At 40.4% G+C, this 27,507-nt stretch overlaps 1 protein-coding gene across 1 annotated transcript; it reads right to left on the bottom strand.

Moving 5' to 3' along the window:
- Window positions 1-1,231: 1,231 nt before the first annotated feature.
- LOC133996929 (multiple epidermal growth factor-like domains protein 11) lies at window positions 1,232-22,735 on the bottom strand. The gene is made up of 4 exons (XM_062436476.1): window positions 22,609-22,735; window positions 21,597-21,698; window positions 19,064-19,160; window positions 1,232-1,336 (listed from the first exon to the last, which is right to left on the bottom strand). Exons 1-4 carry the CDS (start codon window positions 22,722-22,724, stop codon window positions 1,232-1,234), a joined length of 420 nt encoding a protein of 139 aa, XP_062292460.1. The 5' UTR covers window positions 22,725-22,735.
- Window positions 22,736-27,507: the final 4,772 nt, after the last annotated feature.

Genomic DNA, 27,507 nt, shown 5'->3' with positions numbered 1-27,507 from the left:
TTCAAACCTGAGACTGGAGCAGTTTGCTCATGAGGAGTGGGCCTAAATACCTGTTGACATGTGCAGAAGTCTCATTGACAGTTACAGAAATCGTTTGATTGCAGTGATTGCCTCAAAAGGTTGTGCAACAAAATATTAAGTTAAGGGTACCATCATTTTTGTCCAGGCCTGTTTAATTAGTTTGTTTTTTTTAAATTATTCTGTTCAATCACAATTCAAAAGCAATGTCTGATTTTCATTGGTTAATTTTCAGTAAATTTTTATTTATTATTACTTTTGTCGGTTTCAAGTTATTTCAGTGACCATTGTGGGTTTTTCTTTCATTAACAGAGGGGTACCAACAATTTTGTCCACGTGTGTAGGTCATGTATACATGTAGCCGGGTATCTGGAGAAAAACTGATATATCTTCATGCGTTTTTGCCTTTCATTCACATAGACTGTATATAAAATGGACGTAACATCCTAACGTCACCCATTGGTGCACCGGTGCATGCCGGGTAAAATAAAAACGCAGATTCTACTTATATGGGCATCAGGAGGGGCATGAGGCGCCCTCCTGAACCTGTGAACCAATCAACCTGTCAATCACGACGTAGCCACGCCCTAATGCATACCCTGCTTTATCGTCACATATAAAATCAGGGAGGCTAAAATGTCCCAAATGAACATCATACTGCATTGAAGAAGGCTTTAAACTAGCGATTGAGACCATAAACACATTTTGAAAACGTTTACTGAGGTTAGAAATCAAGTGAGAAGTTGGTGAATTCTCCATTGACTTGTATAGAGACGGAAGTCCTTTTGACACCAAAACGGTCGCCCCCTGGTGGCCTTTTGATAGAATGCAGTTTTAAGTTACTTCCGCGTTGGCATCATTTCAGAGGACCGGAACTCCCTGCCTGGCTTTAGGTCACTGAAAACGACTTTTTGAGTTTGAGGTTCCCAAATGTCACAGTATGCAACATAAAATGCATTAGCCAGTCAGCCACACCTACTTCATCAGTTTTACCTGGGCATTCAGGTGTTTCCCCCATCAGCAACCAAGCCACTATTTAAGCCTGTTCACTCACTCATTGCCAGATTCTCAGAGGTAGTAGTAGTACTTTTACTTGAGAAGAACATTTCTGTACTCTTTCCACCTCTGCAGATTGTTCTTTGCTCCTGATGCAAGACTCTCCAGCACTTAACATTGGACTGGCTTCCCCAGTTATGACTCTGCTCAGCTCTGATCATCCTGCTTCGTCCCTGCCCTGGTAAACGCTGTCCTCGCCACCTTCTATACAGAGCACGATGGAGAGCATACTAACCAACTGCATCTCCATCTGGTATAAGGACTGCAGAGAGTGGTGAAGGCTGCTGAGAGGGTCATCGGCACTCCTCTCACATCCATTAACCCTCCTGTTGTCCTCGAGTCGAGGAAGAAGGAAGGAAGGGAGGAATAAAGGAAGGAAAGGAGGTAGGAAGGGAACAAGAAGGAAGGAAATGAGGGAGGAAGAAGGAAGGAAAGGAAGGAAGAAGGAAGGAAAGGAGGGAGGAAGGAAAAGGGAGGGAGGGAGGAAGGAAGGGAAGGAGGGAGGGAGGGAGGGAGGGAGGGAGGGAGGGAGGGAGGGAGGGAGGAAGGAAGGAAAGAAGGAAGGGAGGAAGGAAGGATGGAGGAAGGAAGGAAGGAAGGAAGGAAAGAAGGACAGAGGAAAGAAGGAAGGGAGGAAAAGAACGAGGAAGGAAGGAAAGAATGAAGGAGGGAGGGAGGAAAGGAAGGAGGGAAGGAGGAAGGGGGATGGAGGAAGGAAAGAAGGAAGGGAAGAAAGAGAGAGGAAGGAAAGAAAGAGAGAAGGAGGAAGGAAGGACAGACGGGAGGAAGGAAGGAAGGAAAGAAGGACAGAGGAAAGAAGGAAGGGAGGAAGGAAGGAAGAAGAAGGAAAGGAGGAAGGAAGGAAGAAGAAGGAAAGGAGGAAGGAAGGAAGGGAGGAAAGGAAAGAAGGAAGGAAAGGAGGAAGGAAGGAAGGAAGGAAGGAAGGAAAGGAGGAAGGAAGGAAGAAGAAGGAAAGGAGGAAGGAAGGAAGGGAGGAAAGGAAAGAAGGAAGGAAAGGAGGAAGGAAGGAAGGAAGGAAGGAAGGAAAGGAGGGAGGAAGAAGGAAGGAAAGGAGGATGGAAGGAAGAAGGAAGGAAAGGAGGGAGAGAGGAAGGAAGAAGGAAGGAAAGGAGGGAAGAAGGGAATGAAAGAAAGAGAGAAGGAGGGAGGAAGGAAGGACAGACGGAAGAAAGGAAGGAAGGAAAGAAGGAACAGTCAAAACAGACGGGGTCCGTCCCGGGAGGACGACACGAAGGTTAAGGACATTGAAAAGCCGCTACCTGTCAAAAGCCACCAAAATCATCGCAGACCCCACCTACCCCAACCACGGACTGCCCCCCCCCCCCCCCCCTCGACATAAGGAATGTTTACCTGCACTACTGTACATTTGCTCACAAACTGGATACTATACCTTTTTCACTATCATTGCACTTTAAATTGTACATATGTTTATTTATGCAGCCGTCTATTTACGGCTGTGCCTTTGATTCAGTGTTTTTACATTAGGTTTTTTAATTTGGTTTTGATGTGGAGCCAGTGGCAATGAAATTATGTTCCACTTTGTACCTGTTTGGTATATATGCGGAATGACAATAAAGGAAATCTATCTATCTGCCTGTCCCTGTGCCTGTTTGGTGTTCTCCTGCATCTATTACACAGTGTGAGTTTCTTTTGCCACCATTCCTGTGTGTTACTCAACATCAGAGCTGTGTCATCGCCTCTCTATCATCATGGCTGCACCTGATCTTCTGCCTTTCATGAACTGAACTTTACTGCACTCCTCCTGTTATCCTTCACACCAGCCATATCTGCAATAAAGGTCACAATCAACTCTACCTGTGGTGTGTTCGTGCTGCAACTGGCTTCTGTCGCCACCTGTTTACAATAACTCGGATCTACTATGACCGAGCTATGACCAGCTGGATCTGGGTGTGTGATTATCGTGCTTTTTTTTTTTACAAGATTATACTTAAACCTCCTGTTGTCCTCGAGTCAAGGAAGGAAGGGAGGAAGAAGGAAGGAAAGGAGGGAGGGAGGGAGGGAGGAAGGGAGGATGGAAGAAGGAAGGAAAGGAGGGAAGGAAAGAAGGAAGGAAAGGAGGGAGGAAGAAAGGAAGGAGGGAGGAAGAAGAAAGGAAGGACAGAAGGGAGGGAGGGAGGAAGGAAGGAAAAGGAAGGAAAGGAGGGAGGGAGGAAGAAGGAAGAAGGAAGGAAAGGAGAAAGAAGGAAGGAAAGGAGGGAGGGAGGGAGGAAGGAAGCAGGGAGGGAGGGAGAAAAGAAAAGAGGAAGGGAGGAAGGAAGGAAAGAAGGACAGAGTAAAGAAGGAAGGGAAGAAGGTAGGGGGAGGAAAGAAAGAGAGAAGGAGGGAGGGAGGAAAGAAGGAAGGGAGGAAGGAAAGGAAGGAAGGAAGGAAGGAGGGAAAGAAAGAAGGAGGGAAAGAAGCAAAGAAGGACAGAAGGAAGGAAGAAAGGGAGGAAAGAAGGAACAGTCAAAACTGACGGGGTCAATTTGACCCGGGAGAACAACACGAAGGTTAAGACTTTATATATTAAACTATATTTAATGTGTGTGTGTATATATGAGTGTTAACATTGTTTTAGTGTATGAGTTTGTTTATGTTTCTGCCTTCATGTCTGTGTATATATCATCATTATCATCTATATAATCAACTCTTTTTGCTTTATTCTCTGCATGGTCTCTCCTGATTGAGCCCCTTCCATGTTTCTGCATGATAAATCACATAAAGGAAATGTATCTGTATATAATGAATACATTATTAAGATGTGAACTGATAACGTGCTCTGAGTGAACAGCTTTCTCTTCAGCTGACACATATTACGAGCATCCAAAGCAGCAACACGGAGCTGTAGATCATTTTAAGCTCAACATTTTTAGATTCTTCCTTTTAATACATTTCATCAGTTTTCTCAGGATTTGTTTTTTTCATTGCAGGAAAACAAAAGCTTGATTTGTTTTTGTTTTTTTATAAAAACAGCTTGTGTTTGCTTGCTTTGTAATCACAGACATTTCATTTATTTTTTCTTCCAGTTTCTAAAAGAAGAAAAATCATGAAATTTGGCTGAAAGCAATTCTGACCAGAACCATTAAAAGTTACATAACTTTCATTTAGACTCAGTTTAGACTCTTTTTTTTTTTTTTGGAGTTGAGGTTCAAATATAGTTCATTATTTATAATTTGACTCATTTCAGTTTATAGTTATGGCTCCAGTATTAAGTTATTTTGTATATTTTCTCCATTATATAATTAAATACAGATGCTATTGTGAAATAAACAGATTGCATTCATTCTGCATTTTGTTATTTTTTTAAATATAGCAAATTAGATATTAGATATATTCTTTCATTTAGACTCAGTTTCGACTTTTGTCTTTTTGTAGAGTTGGGGTTCAAACAAAAATACAGTTAATTCTTTATCAATTGATTCATTTTAGTTTATAGTTATGGCTCAAATATGAAGTTATTTCACATATTTTCTCAGGTTTTTATCTGAATTTTAATAATATTAGTGTGAAATAAACAGCTACAGATTTCTGTGACACTCCTTCTATGTTTGGTATTTTTTTATATTGACACAAAAAAAGCAAATTATATATTAGATATATTCACTGTCAATGACTTATTTATAAAAGAGAAGAGAAACAGCATTAACTGGGATCATAGGATTACTGAAGTAATGTTTTTGTTCTGCAACATGATTAAAAATCACACTGCAGCTGTAGTTTATATCAGAGTTTCTGTGGCGATGTGGAGGTTTCTGTGGGTGGAGGGCGACGGGGGAGGGGGGGGGGGGTAAAAGGTCGATGGGTGATGGGTGACGAGGTCGCAGACACTCGAGTTTCGTGGGTTCAAACAGCAAAGAGAGAGCGACAACACAAAAAGCATTCAGGCATTCAGGATCCAGGAGGGGAAAAAAAGAAAAAAGGAGAGACAACTGAGAGAGAAATACTGACAAGAGATGAAATGGCCCGAGGCAGCCGATGTAGAGAAATAACAAAAGGTTTCCTGGCGGCTACGAGACAAGAGAATATATAAAGTAAAGCGTGCTCGGCTTAGATACCCTCAAAATTCAAAAGACTACGTTTTGCTACATCCTGCAAATAATTACATGTTTATTTAACAGACACAAACAAACAGGAAATGAAAAACAGAAGCCTGCAAAACAGCAAAGAGGAGAGGAAAGGGAAAAGCCCTCTAATCAAATTAGCAGCCGCCGCCTCCTCCTCCTCCTCCTCCTCCTCCTCCTCCTCCTCCTCCTCATCCTCTGTGAACAGGAGGGAAACCTTTCAATTAGCTCCTGCTGCACATATCACACAACAAAAGGCCTGTCTGAGGTCATTAACGTTAGCGGACCAGGCGGGGGGGGGGGGGGGTAAAAAATTGAAGAATTAGCTTCCGGCATTTGGAAAGTACTAAAAAACCAACAGAAGCAGGGAGGCTTAAATGTGTGTGTGTGTGTGTGTGTGTGTGTGTGGTGGAAGTAATGACACACACACACACACACACACACACACACACACACACACACACACACACACACAAAGGAGTCGATGGGTATTTGTCCTTGTCCTCCCAGAAGAATCTAATAAAGTTGTTTACAAGCAGATGTTGAATAAAGACACACAATGCGCTCCTTTTTACCCCCCCTCCTCCTCCTCCTCCTCCTCCTCCTCCTAACCTCCTCTCAACCCCCTCCCCCCCAGGCAATCCCATTCACCTCCTCTCTTCAATAAGAAAAGGCAACACTGCCCTTTACAATTTACCATCTAGGGTGGATAATTGATTCCGTGCTCCGGATCGAGGAGCGTCTGAGATAAAGACCGATTCTTCCTTTTCGCTCACAAATGTTTGAAAGCTGATTTTTTTGCTTTTTAAGTTCAAAATTCACACGTTTATTTTCGGCGTCTCGCTTTCAACGGCGTGTTTCTGCTCGCATGTGGATCCACAGACAGTGATGGAAGGTTACTGTAGAAAAATGAGGAAAAACCCTCCTGAGCTAAATGTTAAAGGTCTGACTGCAGAAGGAAACTCCTTTATAATCATCAACACTTTCATCAGTAACTGTTTCCTTCCTGTCCTTCTTTTCTTCTTTCCTTCCTTCCATCTTTCCTTCCCTTCTTCCTTACTTCCATCTTCCCTCCATCCTTCCATCGTTCCTTCCATCTTTCCTTCCTTCCACCCTTCCTTCTCTCCTTCCTTCCATCTTTCTTTCCTTTCTTCTTTTCTTCCCTCCTTCCTTCCATCTTTCCTTCCTTCCATCTTTCCTTCCTGTCTTCTATTCCTTCTTTCTTTCCTTCCTTCCATCTTTCCTTCCTGTCTTCCTTACTTCCATCTTCCCTCCATCCTTCCATCCTTCCATCTTTCCTTCCATATGTCCTTCCTTCCACCTTTACTTCCCTCCTTTCTTCCATCTTTCTTTCCTGTTTTCTTTTCTTCCCTCCTTCCTTCCATCTTTCCTTCCTTCCACCTTTCCTTCCTTCCACCTTTCCTTCCCTCCTTCCTTCCATTTTTCCCTCCTTCCTTCTATCTTTCCTTCCTCCCATCTTTCCTTCCTTCTACCTTTCCTTGCCTCCTTCCTTCCATCTTTCCTTCCTGTCTTCTTTTCCATCTTTCCTGCTTGTCTTCTTTCTTCCTTCCCTCCTTCCTTCCATCTTTCCTTCCTTCCATATTTCCTTCCCTCCTCCCTTCCATCTTTCCTTCCTTCCACCTTTCCTTCCCTCCTTCCTTCCATCTTTCCTTCCTGTCTTCTTTTCCATCTTTCCTGCTTGTCTTCTTTCTTCCTTCCCTCCTTCCTTCCATCTTTCCCTCCATGTCAAATATTAAAAAATTAGTAAAATCTTTAAAAAAACTGAACTTTTATTTTGTCTTCAGAGTGTTTAAGACTTTTGGACGACCGCCCCCCATCGCCTCCCATCGCCTCCCATCGCCTCCCATCGCCTCCATCACTCTCAGCTGAGATGCAGCAGGTATAGTCCAGCTGGCTCGGAGCACTTCACCGTATAAAGGGATTAACTTTCCCGGAAATGTTTGGACGTATCCGTGAAGAGCCAACGATGTCTGAATCTTAGCCGGCTAGAGGCAAAATAAAAGTGTTACGGTTCTTGTCCCAGTTTGGCTCTGTGTCCCTTCACCAGTCCACCAGATACCCTCGGGGCTTTTCTGCCTGTTTGAGACCAGACTGAATGGGGGGGGGGGGGGGGCAGATAAGAGAGGCTGCAGATTATATTTAAGGACCACTTCATAGGTTGTTGCTTTATGTTTTGACTCTCATTGGAAATAAGAGCTCTATTGTTATGTGTTGTTTTCTGCAGCCTGAATGTAAAAGCTTCTTTATACTGAAGTTTATTGTTATTGTGCACTGATGTTACTTGTGTTGAGTTTAGTTTCAGCATAGTTATATTGTGTTTTCTGAGGTTTTTTGGTTTTCTATTTGCCTTCCTGAGCTCCTTACTTGTCCTCCTTCAGCCTTGTTAGCTCCGCCCCCCTGTGTCTCCTCCAGCCAATCAGCTCTCACCCTGCCCTTGTTTCTTCTTCCTTGTTGTTTTACTAGTTCAGTTTGTATTAAAAGTCTCCACCTGTGACTCAAATCTCTTCTTCTGCTCTTACACTTCTTAATATTTTTGAGTGCATAAGTGCGCCGTTCACACTGAGAAGTATGGAAACAGGCAGCACTATGAGAACCTGGATGGTTTCATTCAAAACGGTCAAAACGTTGAGTGTGTAACTATGGACACTTCTCAATCTCAACGGTCGCCATCTTGGCTCCGTAGCAGAAGGGGAAGGACTACTTTTCAAACAGGAAATGACGACAGAGGACAAAGTAACTGCGGTGAACATCGCTGCGTTATATACATGTAAATTATACATATTTTGTTTACACTAAGCTCCACTATACTGTTGTCACATATAAACCATCACTAGGTTTACTGGGTTCATTTAGCAGTCTGTAATGATTTTGTACAACACTAATTTGAGCACTACACAAGTAAGTACATAACAATACATAACATAACAAACAGAAGTGTGTGATTTGAGACCAGGCGGGGAGTTCTGGTCCTCTGAAATGATGCCAACGCGGAAGTAACTTAAAACTGCATTCTATCAAAAGGCCACCAGGGGGCGACCGTTTTGGTGTCAAAAGGACTTCCGTCTCTATACAAGTCAATGGAGAATTCACCAACTTCTCACTTGATTTCTAACCTCAGTAAACGTTTTCAAAATGTGTTTATGGTCTCAATCGCTAGTTTAAAGCCTTCTTCAATGCAGTATGATGTTCATTTGGGACATTTTGGCCTCCCTGATTTTATATTTGACGATAAAGCAGGGTATGCATTAGGGCGTGGCTACGTCGTGATTGACAGGTTGATTGGTTCACAGGTTCAGGAGGGCGCCTCTTGCCCCTCCTGATGCCCATATAAGTAGAATCCATGTTTTTATTTTTCCCAGCATGCACTGGAAATTTTAAAGATGGCGCTGCTCAGATCCGATACTATTGGCCTCCGAGCAGCAGTCCACAAACCAATGGGTGACGTCACAGATGTTACGTCCATTTCTTACATACAGTCTATGTTTGAGACACAGCGCAGGTTTTCAGTTCAGTTTGCTTTACTTTGTTCAGTTTTTACGTTGCCTGTATCTGTATCTGTATCTGAGCCCAGAATAAAGACATTTCTCTTCAGCTTTTCTCGGCCTACAATCTCCTACATTTGGGTCCGTGTGTGAATTTTCACTGTAGCACTTAAAAAAAAAACAAAAAAAAACCCACAAATGTTTCTAGTTAGAAAGCCATGTATTATATCTGCTGCTCCTCTTTAAAAGGCTGCTGCTGTAAACATCACTCACAGCTTCACTAAAGCTTTTTGGAAAAACAAATAACACACATCAAACCCAGCAGGTATCAAATCACTCATTTGTGCACGCAAATTAACAGAACATGTTATTATACAGTATTGTTCATATTTCAGGATATGTTTGAAGGGATTTTAACACAACACTGTTAAAAAGAGGAAAACAAAATATATCCAGCATATCCGAGCAGCTCATTTAGAGAGACACATAGTAATTTGACCCATTAATACAAAATTCAAAATTATAATTTTATAATTGACTTTTCTTTTTTTTTTTTTTTAAGTGCAAACATTTGGAGCGTTTTGGTAGCTGAGTGGTTACAGTGCATGCAACATAATGGCAGCGTCCCTGGTTGACTGTGGTAACTCTATGTTATAGTACTTCCTAAATAAAGGCAAAAAATACCCAAAATAAATCTCAACAACAACAAAAAACAAAAAAAAGTGCAAAAATTCTCTGGTTCTAGCTTCTTAAATATGAATATTTTCTGTTTTTCTGCATAAACTGAGTATGTTTGGGTTTTAGACTGTTGGTTGAAGACAAGTTTTGGTTGCATCTTGAGTTTTGACATTTTTGCACAATTTTCTAATATTTTATAGAACAAACAAAACGTCTGATCAACTAATCGAGGAAATGTCTAACAGATGAATCGATGATGAAAATAATTGTTAGTTGAATGCTGATCAGGAAACACTAGCAGCAGACCATGAGGATAACTGACTTTCTGTCCACCTGGTGACACATTATTAAAATTAAAATGATAATAATTTACAATTGATTCATTGTTTTGAGTCGTTTCTTTAACCCTTCGTAGGTCTGCTCAGCCGTTTGGTAGAGTTCACTTTGTGTCATGATATCTGCTCAAAAACTAAAAGCTATTGAACCCATTTAACTTTTTGGGTCAATATTTACCACTTGTATGAGGTATGTAATGCACAGACAGACCATCAGGTTGTGTTATGGTTGCTATGGATACAGGTTGTTCTATGGTTGCTATAGATACAGGTTGTTCTGTGGTTGCTATGGATACAGGTTGTTCTATGGTTGCTATAGATACAGGTTGTTCTATGGTTGCTATAGATACAGGTTGTTCTGTGGTTGCTATGGATACAGGTTGTTCTGTGGTTGCTATAGATACAGGTTGTTCTATGGTTGCTATAGATACAGGTTGTTCTATGGTTGCTATAGATACAGGTTGTTCTATGGTTGCTATAGATACAGGTTGTCCTATGGTTGCTATAGATACAGGTTGTGCTTTAGTGTATAAATGAAGAATAACACAAATCACTGCTGACATCAGAGATCCTGCTGGAGACATTTTTGATGTTGAGTTTGGTTTTTTCATCTTGTACACAAACAGAATGAGTCTCTAACATGTTTTTAATAAAAGTTTAAAACCAATGAGGTGTGAATGAGGTCTGTAGAGGTCTGTAAAACATCACATTTAGGCTCAATGAGAAAATAAATCCATGTTTTATGTTGTCATGGCCTCAAAGAGGAAGGAAAATAAATTATTTTTTAGATAACATTTTCTTGGTGTGACCTACAAAGGGTTAAAAACAGTAATAATGTTCTCTAGTTCCAGTTTCTTAAATATGAATATTTTATGTGTAAACTGCATATCTGTTGAAGTTGAAGACATTTCTGGTTCCATCTTCAGCTTTGATAGACATTTTCTGACATTTGGTAGAAGAAGAAAAAAAACCCAACTGAACAACTAATTGAGAAAATAATTACCAGTTTAATCAATAATGAAAATAATCATTACTTTCTGCCCTAATAGCGTGTGAATGCTGATCAGTAAACACTAGCAGCAGACCCTTAAGGATAACCATATCAGTCATTGGTCTGTTAACAGTTGGAGAGAAGTGTGAGATGTAATACAATCACTGAATGAGAGAGACAAACAACAGCAGCAGCAGTATGTCTGGTTTGTTGCTACTCTGACTGATTTACACACGTATAAAAAAGCTGCATGATGAATCAGCTTTGAGTGAACATCTGTTGTCTGCTCTGCTCAGTCTAACTGTGTCTGATGCTCTGTTTGATGGAACATTTGTGGGGGGGGTTTCTGACTCTGTAAATGCTGTAATGATTCCTCCTGTTCATACCGACCATTAGAAGATCCCTTCATAATGTTTACAATGGAAGTGATGGAGGACTAAATCCACAGTCCTCCTTCTGTATAAACAAGTATTTAAAAGTTGATCTGAAGTTAATATGAAGCTTCAGTCGTCCAAATGAGTCAAAAACAAGTCTTCTAACGTTGCAGTCTTTTTAGTGCCAAAGTCTTTTTGTTACTATACTTCAGACAGTTTGGAGACATAAACAGCCGCTTCATGGACAGCTTTATCATTTTTTAAAGTGTGTCTTAAACCAGCAGTCAGGTGTCTATATGAACAGTGAAAGAGGTTTTTTCCTCTCTGTAATCATTCCTCCTGTTCATACTGACTATTAAAAGATCTCCTTCAAATGTGCTTTTAATGTAAAGTAGATGATCAGCTTCTATTGAGCTTCATCAGTCTGAGTTAGTCATATCAAGTGATATCTGACACATTTACAGTCTTTTTAGCATCAGATTCCCTCTTAGTGTTTCCCTGTTGAGCTGTGGTGGAAGTATAGTAACAAAAAGACTTTGCTACTAAAAACACTGTAACGTTGAAACATAGAAGATGAAGATTTGACTCATTTGGACGACTGAAGCTTCATATTAGCTTCACATCAAGTTTTAAATACTTTTTTTTTTAGCACAGAAGGAGGACTGTGGATTTAGTCCTCCATCACTTCCATTGTAAGAGCATTATGAAGGTATCTTCTAATGGTCAGTATGAACAGGAGGAATGATAACAACAAGAAAAACGCTGTTGTTTTTAAGATGGAATTGAAAAACTGTGAATCTTTCCTTTAAGAGCTTCAAAAGGCAAACATAAAATCTTACAGAGAAATATTATTATTTTATCTCAGACCCAAAGCATCTGCTGATAAAGCGAATGTGAAGAAAAATATATCAGATATCTTTTTGTCTTCATCTGTTGTAGTTAGAGTTTGCTCTGTGAAGCACTCAGTGACCCGAGAAGACCAGATTGTTCAAACATCACCAGAATAAAGCTGAAATCTTTCCGTTAAGAGATATCGTCTGCAGTAACTCCACATTAGCTCAAGTTTTCTTGCTTGTAACTTGTTTTTTTTGTTTTTTTTACTGTTTACGGTGATTTCAAAGCTTTCTGTGGTCAAAACTTAAAGTAGAAATGGATCCGCTTTTGTACCAGAAGCCAGATTGATCTCACTCTGACAGCTCTAACAGCAGATAGATAACTGCCCCGGCTCTGAGTGGGAAAGATAACGACAGAGACTGAATCGCAGTTCCACCGAGATACCGCGGCAATTTTAACAAGCCTGCATGCACTTCTTGTGTATCTGGTGGAAGGGGGGGGGGGGGGGGGGGGAGGTATGAAAATAACAATGCAGATGACAGGAAAATGATTTGGTTTGTTTGCAGAGACGTTATGCAGAGCACCGGTTCCCCTGTGGAGGGAATATCTCACATCCACCTGCCTGTACTCTGCAGACTGTGCTGAGGAGGTTTTTTATATATTATTGCCATTTGATCAAATATGAGCATTTGAAGCATTATGGGAAAAAAAACTAAAACACACCTTTACTTCACATAAGACAAGAGCAATGTGGATCCACTCATTAAAATAACTGGTGTTTTATATCAGTGGTAAATTAGACTTTTTATCTTTAATACAGTTTAAAAAGCTGCATGTCGTTCAGCAGCACGAGATAAAGTATTTATACTTCCTGTCGTCCTCCCGGGTCAAATTGACACCGTCTGTTCCTTTCTTTCCTCCCTTCCTTCAGTCTGTCCTTCCTCCCTCCCTCCTTCTCTTTCTTTCCTTCCTCTCTCTTTACTCCCTTCCCTCTTTCCTTCCTCCATCCCCCTTTTCTTCCTTTCTTCTGTCCTTCCTTCCTCCCTTCCTTCCTTCCTCCCTTCCTTCCTTCCTTCCTTCCTTCCTTCCTTCCTTCCTCCCTCCCTCCTTCTCTCTTTCTTTCCTCCACCCTACCTTCCTCCCTTCCTTCTTTCCAGTGTCCTTATTTCCTTCCTTCCTCCCTTCTTCCCTTCCTCCCTGCCTCCTTCCTTGCTTCCTTTCCTTTCCTTCCTCCCTCCCTTCCTTTCCTCCCTTCTTTCCTCTCTCCTTTCCTTCCTTTCTTCCTCCCTTCCTTCCTCCCTCCCTCCTTTCCTTCCTTCTTCATCCCTTCTTTCCTCCTTTCCTTCCTTCTTCCTCCCTTCCATCCTTCCTTCTTCCTCCCTTCCTTCCTTGACTCGAGGACAACAGGAGGGTTAATTACACTATTATATAAACTTTGTCATAAGATACAGTTGATATATTAAATTACTACTACTACTTTTTCTAGAAAGAAGTTAAGATGAGAGCTTCACTAAAAGATGAATCTCAGCGGTCACGAGAGAGAGAAATCAAACCATGTTTCTTCTACATATATTACAATATTACAATATTTATATATATATTCCCCTTTTTCATGTGAAACACTGGATTATTTCATCCTGTCTGTATTTCACCAAAACATTTTGAGTTGTGTAAAATCACTTTGGTTTCTGGTCACAGACGCTTTAAACCTGTGATGATGTCACACATGCACACTGAGTTATTTTAAAGGGACATGAAAGAAAAATGTTTGTAAGTGCTGCAGCAGTAGTGGTAGTATTAGTAGTAGTAGTATTATTATTTGTTGTTATAATATCAGTAGTAGTAGTAGAAGTAGTAGTACTACTACTACTAGTAGTAATAGTAGTACTTCTACAACTACTAATTAGTAGTTGTTTTAGTAGAAGTGGTAGTAGTAGTAGTAGTAGTACAATTACTAGTAGTAGTAGTACTAGTAGTAGTAGTAATAGTAGTACTATTACTAGTACTAGTAGTAGTAGCAGTAGTAGTACTATTACTAGTAGTAGTAGTAGTAGTATTAGTAGTAGTAGTAGTAGTATTAGTAGTATTAGTATTAGTAGTATTAGTAGTATTAGTATTAGTAGTATTAGTAGTAGTACTAGTAGAAGTATTAGTCGTATTAGTATTAGTATTATTGTTTTGATATCTATTAAAGTATCAATGCATTGACACAGGAAGTAACTCAGTGTTTGTGTAATATTTAAACCAGCAGCAGAGATTTTACTCAGTAGTATAAATTAAATAACTCAGTATTCTGAGTTAAATAGTAAAACTCACACAGATCAGTTGGGTTTAGTTTGGATTATGTTTTAACCCATCAGTGTTTTGAGTCTTCTTGCTAAACTAAACTTCAGCTGCTCCATGAGGCCACCAAACTCTCACTGAGTGACACCTTGACCCTCCTGCTGGAGGACTATGTCTGAACTGGAGGGATCATTAAAGTTCATATTTGAAGTTTTAGGACTGGAGGTATTATTGTTCTCATCTGAATCTGTTGGGGCTCCTCTCTGAAATGTTGCCTTGGGCACCAACATAGTCAGGGCCGGATCACGGTCTCTGAGATTCATCTGCTCTGATTGGCTGGCAGGTCTCTGAATAAATGTGCCATTATTTAACCCTCCTGTTGTCCTCGAGTAAAGGAAAGAAGGGAGAAAGAAGGAAGGAAAGGAGGGAGGGAGGAAGGAAGGAAGGAAGGAAAGGAGGGAAAGGAGGGAGGGAGGAAGGGAGGGAGGGAGGGGAGGGAGGGAGGGAGGGAGGGAGGGAGGGAGGGAGGGAGGAAGGAAGGAAGGAAGGAAGGAAGGAAGGAAAGGAGGGAAGGAAAGAAGGAAGTAAAGGAGGGAGGAAGAAAGGAAGGAGGGAGGGAGAGAGGGAGAAAGGAAAAGAGGAAGGGGGGAAGGAAGGAAGGAAGGAAGGGAGGAAAGGAAAGAAGGAAGGGAGGAAGGAAAGGAAGGAAGGAAGGATGGAGGAAATAAGGAAGGAGGGAGAGAGGGAGAAAGGAAAAGAGGAAGGGAGGAAGGAAGGAAAGAAGGACAGAGGAAAGAAGGAAGGGAGGAAGGTAGGGGGGAGGAAAGAAAGAGAGAAGGAGGGAGGGAGGAAAGAAGGAAGGGAGGAAGGAAAGTAAGGAATGAAGGACGGAAAGAAAGAAGGAGGGAAGGAAGGAAGGAAGGAAGGAAGGAAAGAAGGACAGAAGGACAGAAGGACGGAAGAAAGGGAGGAAAGAAGGAACAGTCAAAACTGACAGGGTCAATTTGACCCGGGAGGACGACACGAAGGTTAACCATACAGGTAGGTAACATAGCAACAGTTTTGGCAACATTTCCACCTGTGTTTTCCTCACTCGTTTAAATTGTCCTTCAAACCATCAACCACAATCTTTCCTCCCCTCTGAGATGTTTTGTTCTATTTTAAAACAAACATCCCAAAGAAAATGAAAAGTAATCTGCATCACTGCTGGACACAATCTGTCCCGTGATGCACACTTCTCTCCTCTTGTTGTTTTACTGTGTTAGAAATTCGACAACACAGAACATAATATACATACATGAGATGAAACTGGGCTTCAACAGCAGAATATAAAACTACTGTAATCTGTCATACAGTTGGTCAAAATTCACCACTGTCCTATTTCCCAAAAGTCTTCACACATCAACTCTTCTGATCAATTTTATTATCATTCTTTCCCAACCATCCTTACTACTTCATCTTTCTGTATTACCCCATTTACACCTAACATAAGAACCACATTTACTCTGTAATCTGTAATCTAGATGTGGAAAAACCATAGACTGTATATAAGAAATGGACGTAACATCTGTGACGTCACCCATTGGTTTGTGGACTGCTGCTCGGAGGCCAATAGTATCGGATCTGGGCAGTGCCATCTGGAAAATTTCAGGTGCATGCTGGGAAAAATAAAAACACGGATTCTACTTATATGGGCATCAGGAGGAGCATGAGGCGCCCTCCTGAACCTGTGAACCAATCAACCTGTCAATCACGACGTAGCCACGCCCTAATGCATACCCTGCTTTATCGTCACATATAAAATCAGGGAGGCCAAAATGTCCCAAATGAACATCATACTGCATTGAAGAAGGCTTTAAACTAGCGATTGAGACCATAAACACATTTTGAAAACGTTTACTGAGGTTAGAAATCAAGTGAGAAGTTTGTGAATTCTCCATTGACTTGTATAGAGACGGAAGTCCTTTTGACACCAAAACGGTCGCCCCCTGGTGGCCTTTTGATAGAATGCAGTTTTAAGTTACTTCCGCGTTCGCATCATTTCAGAGGACCAGAACTCCCCACCTGGGAAAAACACATGTTTAATACAGGTGTAAATAGACTTTTAGAAAGCATTGTTATTAGATCAGTCAGAACAATAATAAACAAAACAAGAAGCACATCCGCTACCCAGTTAGGGATGGGTGCTGGACCAAAAAACAACTACAAGAAGAGTAAAAAGAAAAGTCTGCACACCATAGGAGCTCCCACCATGCAGGTAAAATGTAATAAAGCATGACGTTTCGAGCCATACTGGCTCTTCTTCAGATGCTAACAAAGTGAGGAAGCTCAGAAGCGCCATCTTTCAAAAGTCCCATGGCCCAGTCGTGTGAGCTAACACACCTGTGATACATTTGTCTCAATTTGACGAATAATTCATCAATAGAAAAAAGAAAAGGAAAAACCTTTCTAGAGACAGTTATAGCAAACATGCATATAAATATAAATATATATATACACATATATACATAAACTACTAAGTAGAATTTTATGTTCCTTAAAAAACAGGACTCAAGCTGTAAAGGCCATAATATTACATAAAAATACTATCAGAGGCGCCTCTGAAACGTATCAAATATAGGGACCATATTACTCAGATAATACTCAATAAACCAGAAAACCGAATCACATCAGGGAGATAGACAGTATTGATATATCAGATCAGTTAGACCACACTGTGACCAGATCTCTCTCTATCCATCCATCTATATCCATTAACATTCATGTACTCTCTCTCCTCTCTACCCCAACCGGTCGAGGCAGATGTTCTCCCACTTTGAGCCTGGTTCTGTCTGAGGTTTTATTCCTGCTACAAGGAAGTTTTTTTCTTGCCACTGTCGCCAAGTGCTGCTCATGTGGGAATGTTGGGTCTATTTAAAATTAAACCTGAAGAATTGCTCTATGTGTAAAGGGCCTTGAGATGACATTGTTGTGATTTGGTGCTATACAAATAAAGATTGATTGATGATTGATTGATCTCAGCAGGTGTAAATGAAATCTGTGTAGCGTAACCACATTCATAAGACTAAAATAAATAAATAAATCTTCTTAACTCTTCATGCCAAGTGAAGCAAACCCCATAAAAACGACAAGTAGAAGCACTAGCCAGAAGTCTTCCCTCACAAAAAGCACGATTTAGAAATGAGTGAAGTTCATTCGAGGTGATTTCGAACACACCTTTTGTTTTTTGGGAGATAAATCCGCCAGCTCATCCTCACAAATAAGCGTATTGAAATCCAATCACAATGCAGGCACAATCCAGATAATGAAAATGCATTTTAATTGTGCGCCAGGTGTAAATACAAAGAGCCATGAATCTGTTGTTATTATCCAGATGTTAACACAGGTGTTGCTCTGTGACTCCAGCTATGTGTCTCCCTCTATTTTACTAAAATATCTGTTATATACTCAATTGAATGACATATGGAAGTTTGTTTATCAAGCAGCAGCCGCAGTAAAAGTGGGATAATATCTTCCATGTAATTGACATATCGGGTGTTATCTCTTAAATGTAATTCAATACTAATTTATCACCTCTGTGTGTGTAAATATCAGCTGAACTCATCCAAATGAATTCCCCCTATCTTTACTCAAGAGCGTGCTAGATCAATTTGAGAGCATGATTTATTGATTTCACATTCTTCAGATTGTGTTATATTTGTCACTCAAATCTCAAGTAGCCTCTGCTGGTGATTAAATTTGCTGTTTCTGCTCAAACTGTCAGATATATTCTCTGATTTCTTCTCTGCTTCTTTTGAGTTGTTTTTTTTCTGTTATCACGCTAAAATAAAAACATGCAAAATATTCAAAAAACACTGTCATAAGGTATAAAGCTGCAATAATTAGTCAGTTAATTACAGTATTTGGCTGCGTTTTTCTGTTTTTTTTCTTACTGTTATTATTAATGATGGTTTTTTTGTTTTATTTTGATTGTTAGAGTTTTAAAAAGGGGAGTAGTATTAGAAAAGTTCCTTATTTCATCCATGTCATTTCTGTTTTCTTATGTTTGGCTGCTTATATATTTTATTTTATTTAAAAATGTGTCAACACATTTGGAGCCAATTTTGGAGCCAAACCAACAATGAAATTATCAATGCCAATTCAGTGTGACCCAGGATCCATTTATTAGCATTTCTGGAGCTTTCAGTTAAAAAAAAGGTAGAAATATTATTATCATGCTAAAATAGAAACATGCAAAATATAAAAAAAACTGTCATAAGTTATAAAGCTGCAACAATTAGCCAGTTAATTACAGCATTTGGCATTTTTCAGTTTTGAGTTTTACTAGAAAAGTTCCTTATTTTATGCTCATTATTTTGTTGTTTATCTAAAGTTTGCTGTTATTTCTATTTCCTTATGTTTGGCTGCCTATATCTTATATTTTATTTTATTTTAACATGTTCGAAATGAATAAATAAACTAAACTAAATCTTATTGTGGACAAATCTCACATTTGGAGCCAGACCAACAATGAACTAAGAGTCTTTCTCAATAGATGTTACAACAAAATACAACTTTTGGTTTCAGAATCACAGATAATAAGAATCTTTTATTATTATTGCTAAATGTTTTTGTGCATTAAACCAATGGATCAAAAACCTCCAACCAATAAAAAGCCAGCAGTATTGTAGTGTTGACCAATCAGATTATCCCTGCCTCCTTGTGGGTGTTTTTGCTTTACTTTTTAGAGCGTTATTAAATGTACTTCCCTCGCTTTCTTTACTGCTTTTGGAATAAAATAAGTGTTAATTTATACACGAGCGCCTGTACCTTTTATTACAATAGCTACATGACACAGCGACCCCTATTATTATTATACTATTTATTATATTAAACCTCCATAAATTGAAAAAAAGTGCAACTTACGAACACACAGGTCTCCACTTTCAAAGAAGCCCGGACAGCACTGAGAGCGCCGCCTGTACATCGTCCTCACTCCTCTCCTGTAGGCCGTCTTATAGCTGATCCTGTACACACACACACACACACACACACACACACACACACACACACACACACACACACACACACACACACACACACACACACACACACACACAAAAGATAGAGAGAGAGGATAAATGTCAGAGGACGTGCTTCATTCTTCATTCTTCAGGTCTTCTTTTCATTCAGATAACTACATTTACTCCCTAGTTAAACCTTTGTGTCGTTGTTTTGACTGTTCCTTCTTCCTCTCTTTCCTTCCTTCCTTCCTTCCTTCCTTCCTTCTGTACTTCCTCCATCCCCCTTTCTTCCCTACCTTCTTTCCTCTGTCCTTCTTTCCTTCCTTCCTCTCTTCCTTTCTCCCTCCCTCCTTCTTTCCTCCCTCCCTCCTTCCTTCCTCCCTCCTTTCCTTCCTTCTTCCTTCCTCCCTTCCTTCCTTCCTCCCTCCCTCCCTCCTTCCTTCCTTCCTTCTTTCTTTCTTTCCTTCTTTCCTCCTTTCCTCCCTCCCTCCTTCCTTCCTCCCTCCTTTCCTTCCTTCTTCCTTCCTCCCTTCCTCCCTTCCTCCCTCCCTCCTTCCTTCTTTCTTACCTTCTTTCCTCCCTCCCTCCTTCTTCCTTCCTCCCTCCCTCCTTTCCTTCTTTCTTCCTCCCTCCCTTTCTTCCTCCCTCCCTTTCTTCCTCCCTCCTTCCCTTCCTTCTTCCTCCCTCCTTTCCTTCCTTTCCTTCCTTCCTCCCTCCCTCCTTTCCTTCCTTCTTCCTCCCTCCCTTTCTTCCTCCCTCTCTTTCTTCCTCCCTCCTTTCCTTCATTTCCTTCCTTCCTCCCTCCTTTCCTTCCTTCTTCCTCCCTCCCTTTCTTCCTTCCTTCCTTCCTCCCTCCCTCCTTTCCTTCCTTCTTCCTCCCTGCCTTTCTTCCTCCCTCCTTTCCTTCCTTCTTCCTCTCTTCCTTCCTTGACTCGAGGACAACAGGAGGGTTAAAGGAGGAGTTCACGCCTTATCATGTTATTCAGAAACATTAAAATCATTACACTTCTAAAAAAAAAAAAAAAGGCCGCACTTAAAATATGAAGAGATTTACTCCCACTCGCTCAAGGACGATGATGCTTTCTGACATTTCGTCTTGAGATCAATGACTCAGCTCTTACCCGGAGGAGCTAAACTGGTGGCTATAAAGCTTAATGTGGTCATTAAAGCCGCTACGCCGATAGTCGCTCATCAAAATGACCACATCAGATAGAGCTGGACTGCCTGAGTCGGGTAGTAGACTGACAGCGACAGAGGACGAACAGAGTTTAACGTACTGGACATGAGATGTGAGTCGGATTCAGACTCATATTATTATTATTATTATTATTATTATATATTGAGGTGAAGAGGAACGGATCTGTTAACATGTGATCACTGATTTTATAGTCCAGAATAGTGCTGGAACCATTAGATAATATGATTAAAACTTTACATTTTTTAAATTATGATCAAGTATAAGTTATTTATGAAGTAAAAAGCCAAACATTTGGTGGAATTAGCTTCTCAAATGTAAGAATTTGCTACTTTTGTCTGAGATTTTGGTAAATCTATATTACTTATGGCTACAATTAATCATTTTTTGATCGATAAATTAAGCTGATTATCTTCTACATGTATTAGTTATGTCTGTGAAATGTCAGAAAACAGTAAAAGATGTCTGTTATAATTTCTTAGAGCCCATGGTGACATATTTGAATGTTTTAGTTTGTCTGATCCACGGTTCAAAACATGTTCAACACGTCTCTGTGTGTTCATACCAGGCGGGGAGCTCCGGTCCTCTGAAATGAGGCCAACACAAAACTAACTTAGAACTGCATTCTACCAAAAGGCCACCAGGGGGCGACCGTTTTGGTGTCAAAAAGACTTCCTTCTCTATACAAGTCAATGGAGAATTCACCAACTTCTCACTTGATTTCTAACCTCAGTAAACGTTTTCAAAATGTGTTTATGGTCTCAATCGCTAGTTTAAAGCCTTCTTCAATGCAGTATGATGTTCATTTGGGACATTTTGGCCTCCCTGATTTTATATTTGATGATAAAGCAGGGTATGCATTAGGGCGTGGCTAGATCGTGATTGACGGGTTGATTGATTCACAGGTTCAGGAGGACAGATAGACTGCAGGAAATAGCCGTGAACTTATTTCACACCGACAGTTTTCTCCGGAGTTTTGTGGCTATAGTCGTAACAGCTAACTTGGTTAGCATCACCAGGTTGCCGGTGTAGACTGTGGTAGATCCAGCCCTTGCAACCTCCCCCGCTCCGTCCTCTTGCTCCTCCAGATGCCCATATAAGTCGAATCTGTGTTCTTTTCTTTCCCGACATGCACCTCAAATTTTCTCAGATCTGATACTATTGGCCTCAAAACAGCAGTCCACAAACCAATGGGTGACGTCACGGATGTTACGTCCATTATATATACAGTCTATGGTTCATACCTGTGTCTGGTGCATTTGAACCAGTTGAGGATGTCGGTGCAGCGGGTGTAGTAGACCTGGTCGAACGGGTGAGCGTAGGACTCCTGGACAGTCACTGCATAGCTGAACGTACAGAAAACAAAACAAAGCATTAACAAGGATGCTTATAAAATGTTGAGAAGACTGCGTTCAATTAAATTTCCGTTTGAATGACTCTCAAGGTCTCGTTGAAAACTATACACAGAGCAGCATTGTTGAGGAAAAGGACACAGTATTATTCAACTAAACATCACACACGTAATTTTTCTCATGCTGCTATGAAGTCAATAATTCTTCCTTTTAAAACTGATCATCAAGATGTGAAGTATTGATCCCAGGATAGAAAGCTCAGGCTACAGCTTTGTCCTTGTGGTGCTATTTATTAATATGAAAAATGTTTCAGGTGCATCGATTTGTTTCTGAGAAATTAAAAAAAAAAAAAAAAAAAAAAAGCTTTATTTTATTTCCATGAATTTTCCAAGAATTGTAAAATAACCTCTGACTTCTTCACTGAACAACCTAACCAGCTTGTTCTCATTGTGTTTCCCCTTTGTGTTGAATAAAGGTTACCGAACTGAGTCTAACCTTCAGTAATAAATAAAAAACCTGTAACAGTCCTCAGAGATATTACCTATTCCAACAATTCCTACTGATTACACTGAGATATTATCGATCACGGCACCTGCACTCTGTATCGCTCTCATCAGAAAAGGACATTGTGCTTTTACTCAGCGTAGCACTGAGTGGTCTCACCACTCAAACAGTCACATTAGCATCACTCTGAATTTATGGCCTGGGTCTGTCCCCTGGAGTAAACCTTTTCCTTTTTGCTTTTGATTATTGGCAAACCCCTCGCCCCTTGATTTGTGGCGGGGAGTCCATTAGTTCACCGCAGCTTTTTTTTGAAAGTGTCGAGTGGTTTTTATTTCACTCTGAGTATAAGGGGAGAAGAAGTAGAAGTAGAAAAAGAGGGTGAATTCGTTATAGGACTGACCTCTCCCAGTGGCTGCACACGTTGGGGTCGTCCGGGTTGAGGGGCGACCCAAGAGAGATGAAGCCGAACAGGTTGAGCCACAGCAGGGCTTGGGGGGAAACCCCACCGGCCCCCATTGTCCTCCTCCCTCGACGGTGAGGAGCAAGATTTCACCTTTTAAAAGGCTGCTGTGTACAATGAAGCAGAAAAAAATGGACAAATATTATTATAATGTTAAAATAGAAACATGCAAAATATAAAAAAACACTGTTATAGGTTATAAAGCTGCAACAATTAGCCAGTTAATTACAGGATTTGGCATTTTTCCGTTTTTCTTATTGTTATTGCTAATGGGTTTTTTGAGTTTTATTAGAAAAGTTCCTTATTTTATGCTTATTATTTTGTTGTTTATCTAAAGTTTGCTGTTATTTCTATTTCCTTATGTTTGGCTGCCTATATCTTATATTTTATTTTATTTGAACTTGTTCGAAATGAATAAATAAACTAAACTAAATCGTATTGTTGACAAATCTCACATTTGGAGCCAGACCAACAATGAACTAAGAGTCTTTCTCAATAGATGTTACAACAAAATACAACTTTTGGTTTCAGAATCACAGATAATAAGAATCAAAACTCTTTGTCCTCTTTTATTATTATTTTTAAAAGGATAATTCTGTATTTCTACATGCTTCTTATTGTCAATAAATCTCATGTTTGGAGCCAATCCAACAGTGAACTGATCTACTAACAAGTATCGTGTGTGTATCCAAAGCCTGAAATATCCTATTCCTTTATGCCATACACCTCCATTATCGTCCAAAAACTATTAAAAACACGTTAATGAAGCACACTCTGCATTTGGTGACATGTTTCTTGTTCCTGCAGAGCGTTGTTATACTTACTCTCCTTGTTGTTTGATGTCAACCTGCAACTTTTGCCCTCAAAACTGTCCCGATCTGGTTTGGACTGTTTGACTGTCAAAATTGACCCGAGGACAACAGGAGGGTTAAGGTTGTCTTAGAAACGGCTCCAAAGACTAATAATAAGTCAAGTTCAAGTATAGATCTCACTCTCTGCGACAGGAAAATGCCACCACACACGTTGTGCTGCATGTCACAAAGTCCTGACTATGTTCTACCATGTCTGGGTCAGAGACTGATCAATATGGAAAAAGCATGATTCTTTACTGTAAAGAGAAGCATTAATGTTTGGAGCCGATTCTAAATAAACTTAAATGATCAAACTCTTCATAATAAAGGGCAGCGGTCAGGCTCACTGATGTGTTTTTGGGCAACAACAGCGGCCGACAGCACAAAAGGAACGAGATATATCAGACATACAATGCTTGTAAGTAGATCAGTTCATTGTTGGTTTGTTGACAATAAGATAAAAGGAAATTTACAGCATTACAGCAGCAAAGAAGAGAGGAAAAACTAGAAAGAGCATCAATAAAAAGAATAAAGAACATTAAATAATAAGTAAACAAGCAATACGAACAATGGGAATTTAAAAGGAAAATAGTAACACTATGTACAAGAGGAATATTGATGTTGTCGAAATAGTATGTCTGAGTGTCATATTGACATTGACTTTTTTTTTTTAAATAGAGAAAATTGCAGCCTTATCCTTTTATTTATTTTTCTTTAACAATGTAAAGCTGGTATACACACTAGACAGTAAAACAGACACTTTTTCTCAGTTTAGATTCAGCATGTGAAAAGAGACACTGCTCCATATAAAAGTAGTATAAAATTATAGTACAGTTAGAGAAGTGTTGCTTCCTAACCTTAAACCAGTATGGACGGAAAAATGACTCATACACAAAGAGCAGCGCAGCGGTCCATTGATAAAAGAAAATGAATCAGTGTGTCTAATGACAACATTTTAAAAGCAGCAATTTTAAAAACAGTATCAACAGCGGTATGTTCCTGTCGGGGGGGTAATGTCATCTTACAAAAAAGCAGGAAACGGGGGGAAAAATATCAACCCGGCTCTCGCTGTAAATATGGAGATTTGCACAGGAAGGGACGCTGAATGCACGTCACGAACGGTCAAGAGTTAAAATAACTTGTACATTATGCAAATATAATGGCAGACCACGCATGCACTGCTGGGAATGCCAATCAAGCAGACGTGGCTCTGCAAGCTACAAGCTCAATGTGCCTGACACAACCGATTTCTGGTTTCCACAGAAATCACTTCTGTGCTCTACAAAAAAGGTTCGATGTAATTGTGAAGGCAGCAGCAGGAAATTATTAGTCTCGACTGAAGCTGTCAATGTTTCTTTTTTTTTCTCCTCAAATGGGAAAAACTGCTGAATTTCAATGAGAATTTCACGTGTTGATGTTTATCTTCACATATGTTGTTATCTCCGCCTTTGAAGCTGTAACACAAGGTTTGAATTAGATGGAAATTTCGGACAAACTCACATCAGTATGAATTCCTAACAGTCCCAAAAAGTCCGACATGATGAATGTCTCCATTGTGCCGCCTGCATCATCAAAATGTTTGCACAATGAATGTTTCCTGGGAGTGTTGTTGACGGCAACTGTGGGCATGACAGTGACATAAGACTCGACAGTGGACCTATTCCTCATGCCATTGACATATTTCACTCGACAGAAAGCCGGAAAGCCACGGCGATGATGAATAAACCTCACAGTGACAGAGGTGGTACAGAGCCAAAAAAAAATTCTCCCTCCCACACTGTCCCGTAAAGGAATGACATGATGATGGAGAGTGTTTCTCATTAGCTGTAATATGAGAGAGAAGATGCTGTGAGAAGGTTTTTGTTTTTTCTCACAGGTGTCTGCGATGTGGAAACAGGCTGCAGACGGTTGTAGGTGAGGAGGTCTTGGGCGAGATGAATCGACGGTGATGATTGATGCTTTAACAAGTGCACTGACAAAAGTGTGATGATAGTAATTATGTATGAAAGTGAGAAGGACAGACGTGTGTGTTTTGCAGCTCTTTTTTTCTCTTATCTATTTACTTGTGATAAAATTGAGAAAAATGTTGTAAAATAAGCACAATGATATAATACAAATATGTGTTCCTACATGAATTACAAGAGGATTATTTAACTGCAGCAGGAAAGTACAGAAAAGCTTTTTGTGATGAAACAACATCAAACTTTTATCATATCAGAAAACTGATTTTAAAAGGCCCTAACACACAATTGGTGCTTTTCCACTACACAGTTCCAGCATGACTCGCCTCGCCTCGACTCGGCTCGGCTCGCCTCGGTTCTTTTTGCGTTTCCACTAGGGAAAGTACCTGGTACCAGGTACTTTTTTAGTACCTGCTCTGCCGAGGTTCCAAGCGAGCCAAGCCGGTACTTAAATGTGACTTCGACACACTACTGGCCGCTGATTGGTCAGAAGAGTTGTCGCTGGAAGAGTCATGAGCCGTCCCACACAAGAATCAAACCCGGCATTTTTAAATACCAGCAGCAGCGTTACCATAGTTACAGCCATACGGCTCAATTTTCTTGCTTTGTGTGTGACAGAAAGCCTCATACAGCAGCAAGTACACCATTGCCTCCATGTCCTCCATTGTTTATGTGTTTTGTGTCGCGTATAAAATGAAGTCACGGCAGTTTCGTGGAGCCGCGCTATGACGACCCCGCCCACGTTGAGTAGGTCCTTTTTTGTAATGGAAAAGGAACCGTACTGAGGCGATCCGAGTCGAGGCGAGTCGTGCTGGAACTGTGTAGTGGAAAAGCGCCAAATGACCCTGTTTTAACCTGACATTAACATGTGTCTCAGCTGATCCGATCACAAGTGGACAGCAGAAAACACATTGCTGTTCACATCTGTTTCTATTATGTGTGTCCAGATTTTGTTGCTTACTACGTCACTTCTGCTACAAAGGGGACCCACGCACAGTTTTTATGTTAGCTAGACAAACGCCACATTTGTAAAGCACATTGAGTTGCCATTGTGTATGAAATGCACTATATAAATAAAGCTGCCTTGCCATGCCATGTTTTTAGTGCTAAAGAGCTAAAAACATGTTTCAAGAACTAATAAACATGTATGAACTAATCCACCTGTGCAGATTACTCCAGTCATGTACATCTGTGCTCCTCTCTTTCAATCATTGTCAAGCTTTTACCAAAATAACCTCCAAGTCCTGCATTGATGACGTATTTTCCTGTTACGGTCTGGTTGGAGATGCATCAGGATACATTTAGACTGTAAAAGACATAAAGATATGCTGTCAAATGTGTGGTTTGAGTGATCGGATCACAATGCGTCTTTGGGGTTGTTTATACTCGTATTTAGCGCCGTCCACTGGTGATCGGATCACCTGAGATGCCTGTTAATGTCAGCTGTCGATGTTGTCCCGTCAAATCCGAAAATATTCACACTACCAGCCAAATGTTTAAGGACAGGTACATTTTATATCGGCTAAAACTCTTGATATTCTTTCTACAAGTTCTTTTTCTGCAAGTTAAATAAGTTTTACTGTCAGGTTGGTTTGCTTTCACCCTTCTGTCCATTTCACCCTAAACCAGCTCAATAACTGTGCTGGTTTCATGATCTGAAGTTGACCCTCCTTCTTCTTTTCTTCTAAGACACTTCTGAAAGCCTGGAGGTTTGTTTTGGATCATTAACTTGCTGGAGGATGAACTCCTGACCAGCTGGGTGTAGACCAGAGGGAACTGCAGGGCTCTGCAGGATGCTGCGGTCGCCCTTTTAGTGCAGAGTACCAGTCCCCAACTCTGGATCCAACAAAAGAAACGCTGACCATCACACTTCCTCCTCTGTGTTTTATACAGTCAGAAGGTTTTAGAAGTAATCAGCTGAAGTTGGGGCCCTTAAATGAAGTGTTTGCATCAACTTTCAAGGCTTCTTTTGCTTCTATTGCTGCAGAAAAGCTATGAGATACTCTGGATTTTACAGTATTTTTCAG

The sequence above is a fragment of the Scomber scombrus genome, chromosome 1 (genome assembly GCF_963691925.1).
Source record: "Scomber scombrus chromosome 1, fScoSco1.1, whole genome shotgun sequence".
In the NCBI taxonomy this organism is placed as follows: Eukaryota; Metazoa; Chordata; class Actinopteri; order Scombriformes; family Scombridae; genus Scomber; species Scomber scombrus.
Note: the sequence above shows the minus strand (reverse complement) of the source record. Positions and strands in the feature narration are given on the sequence as shown.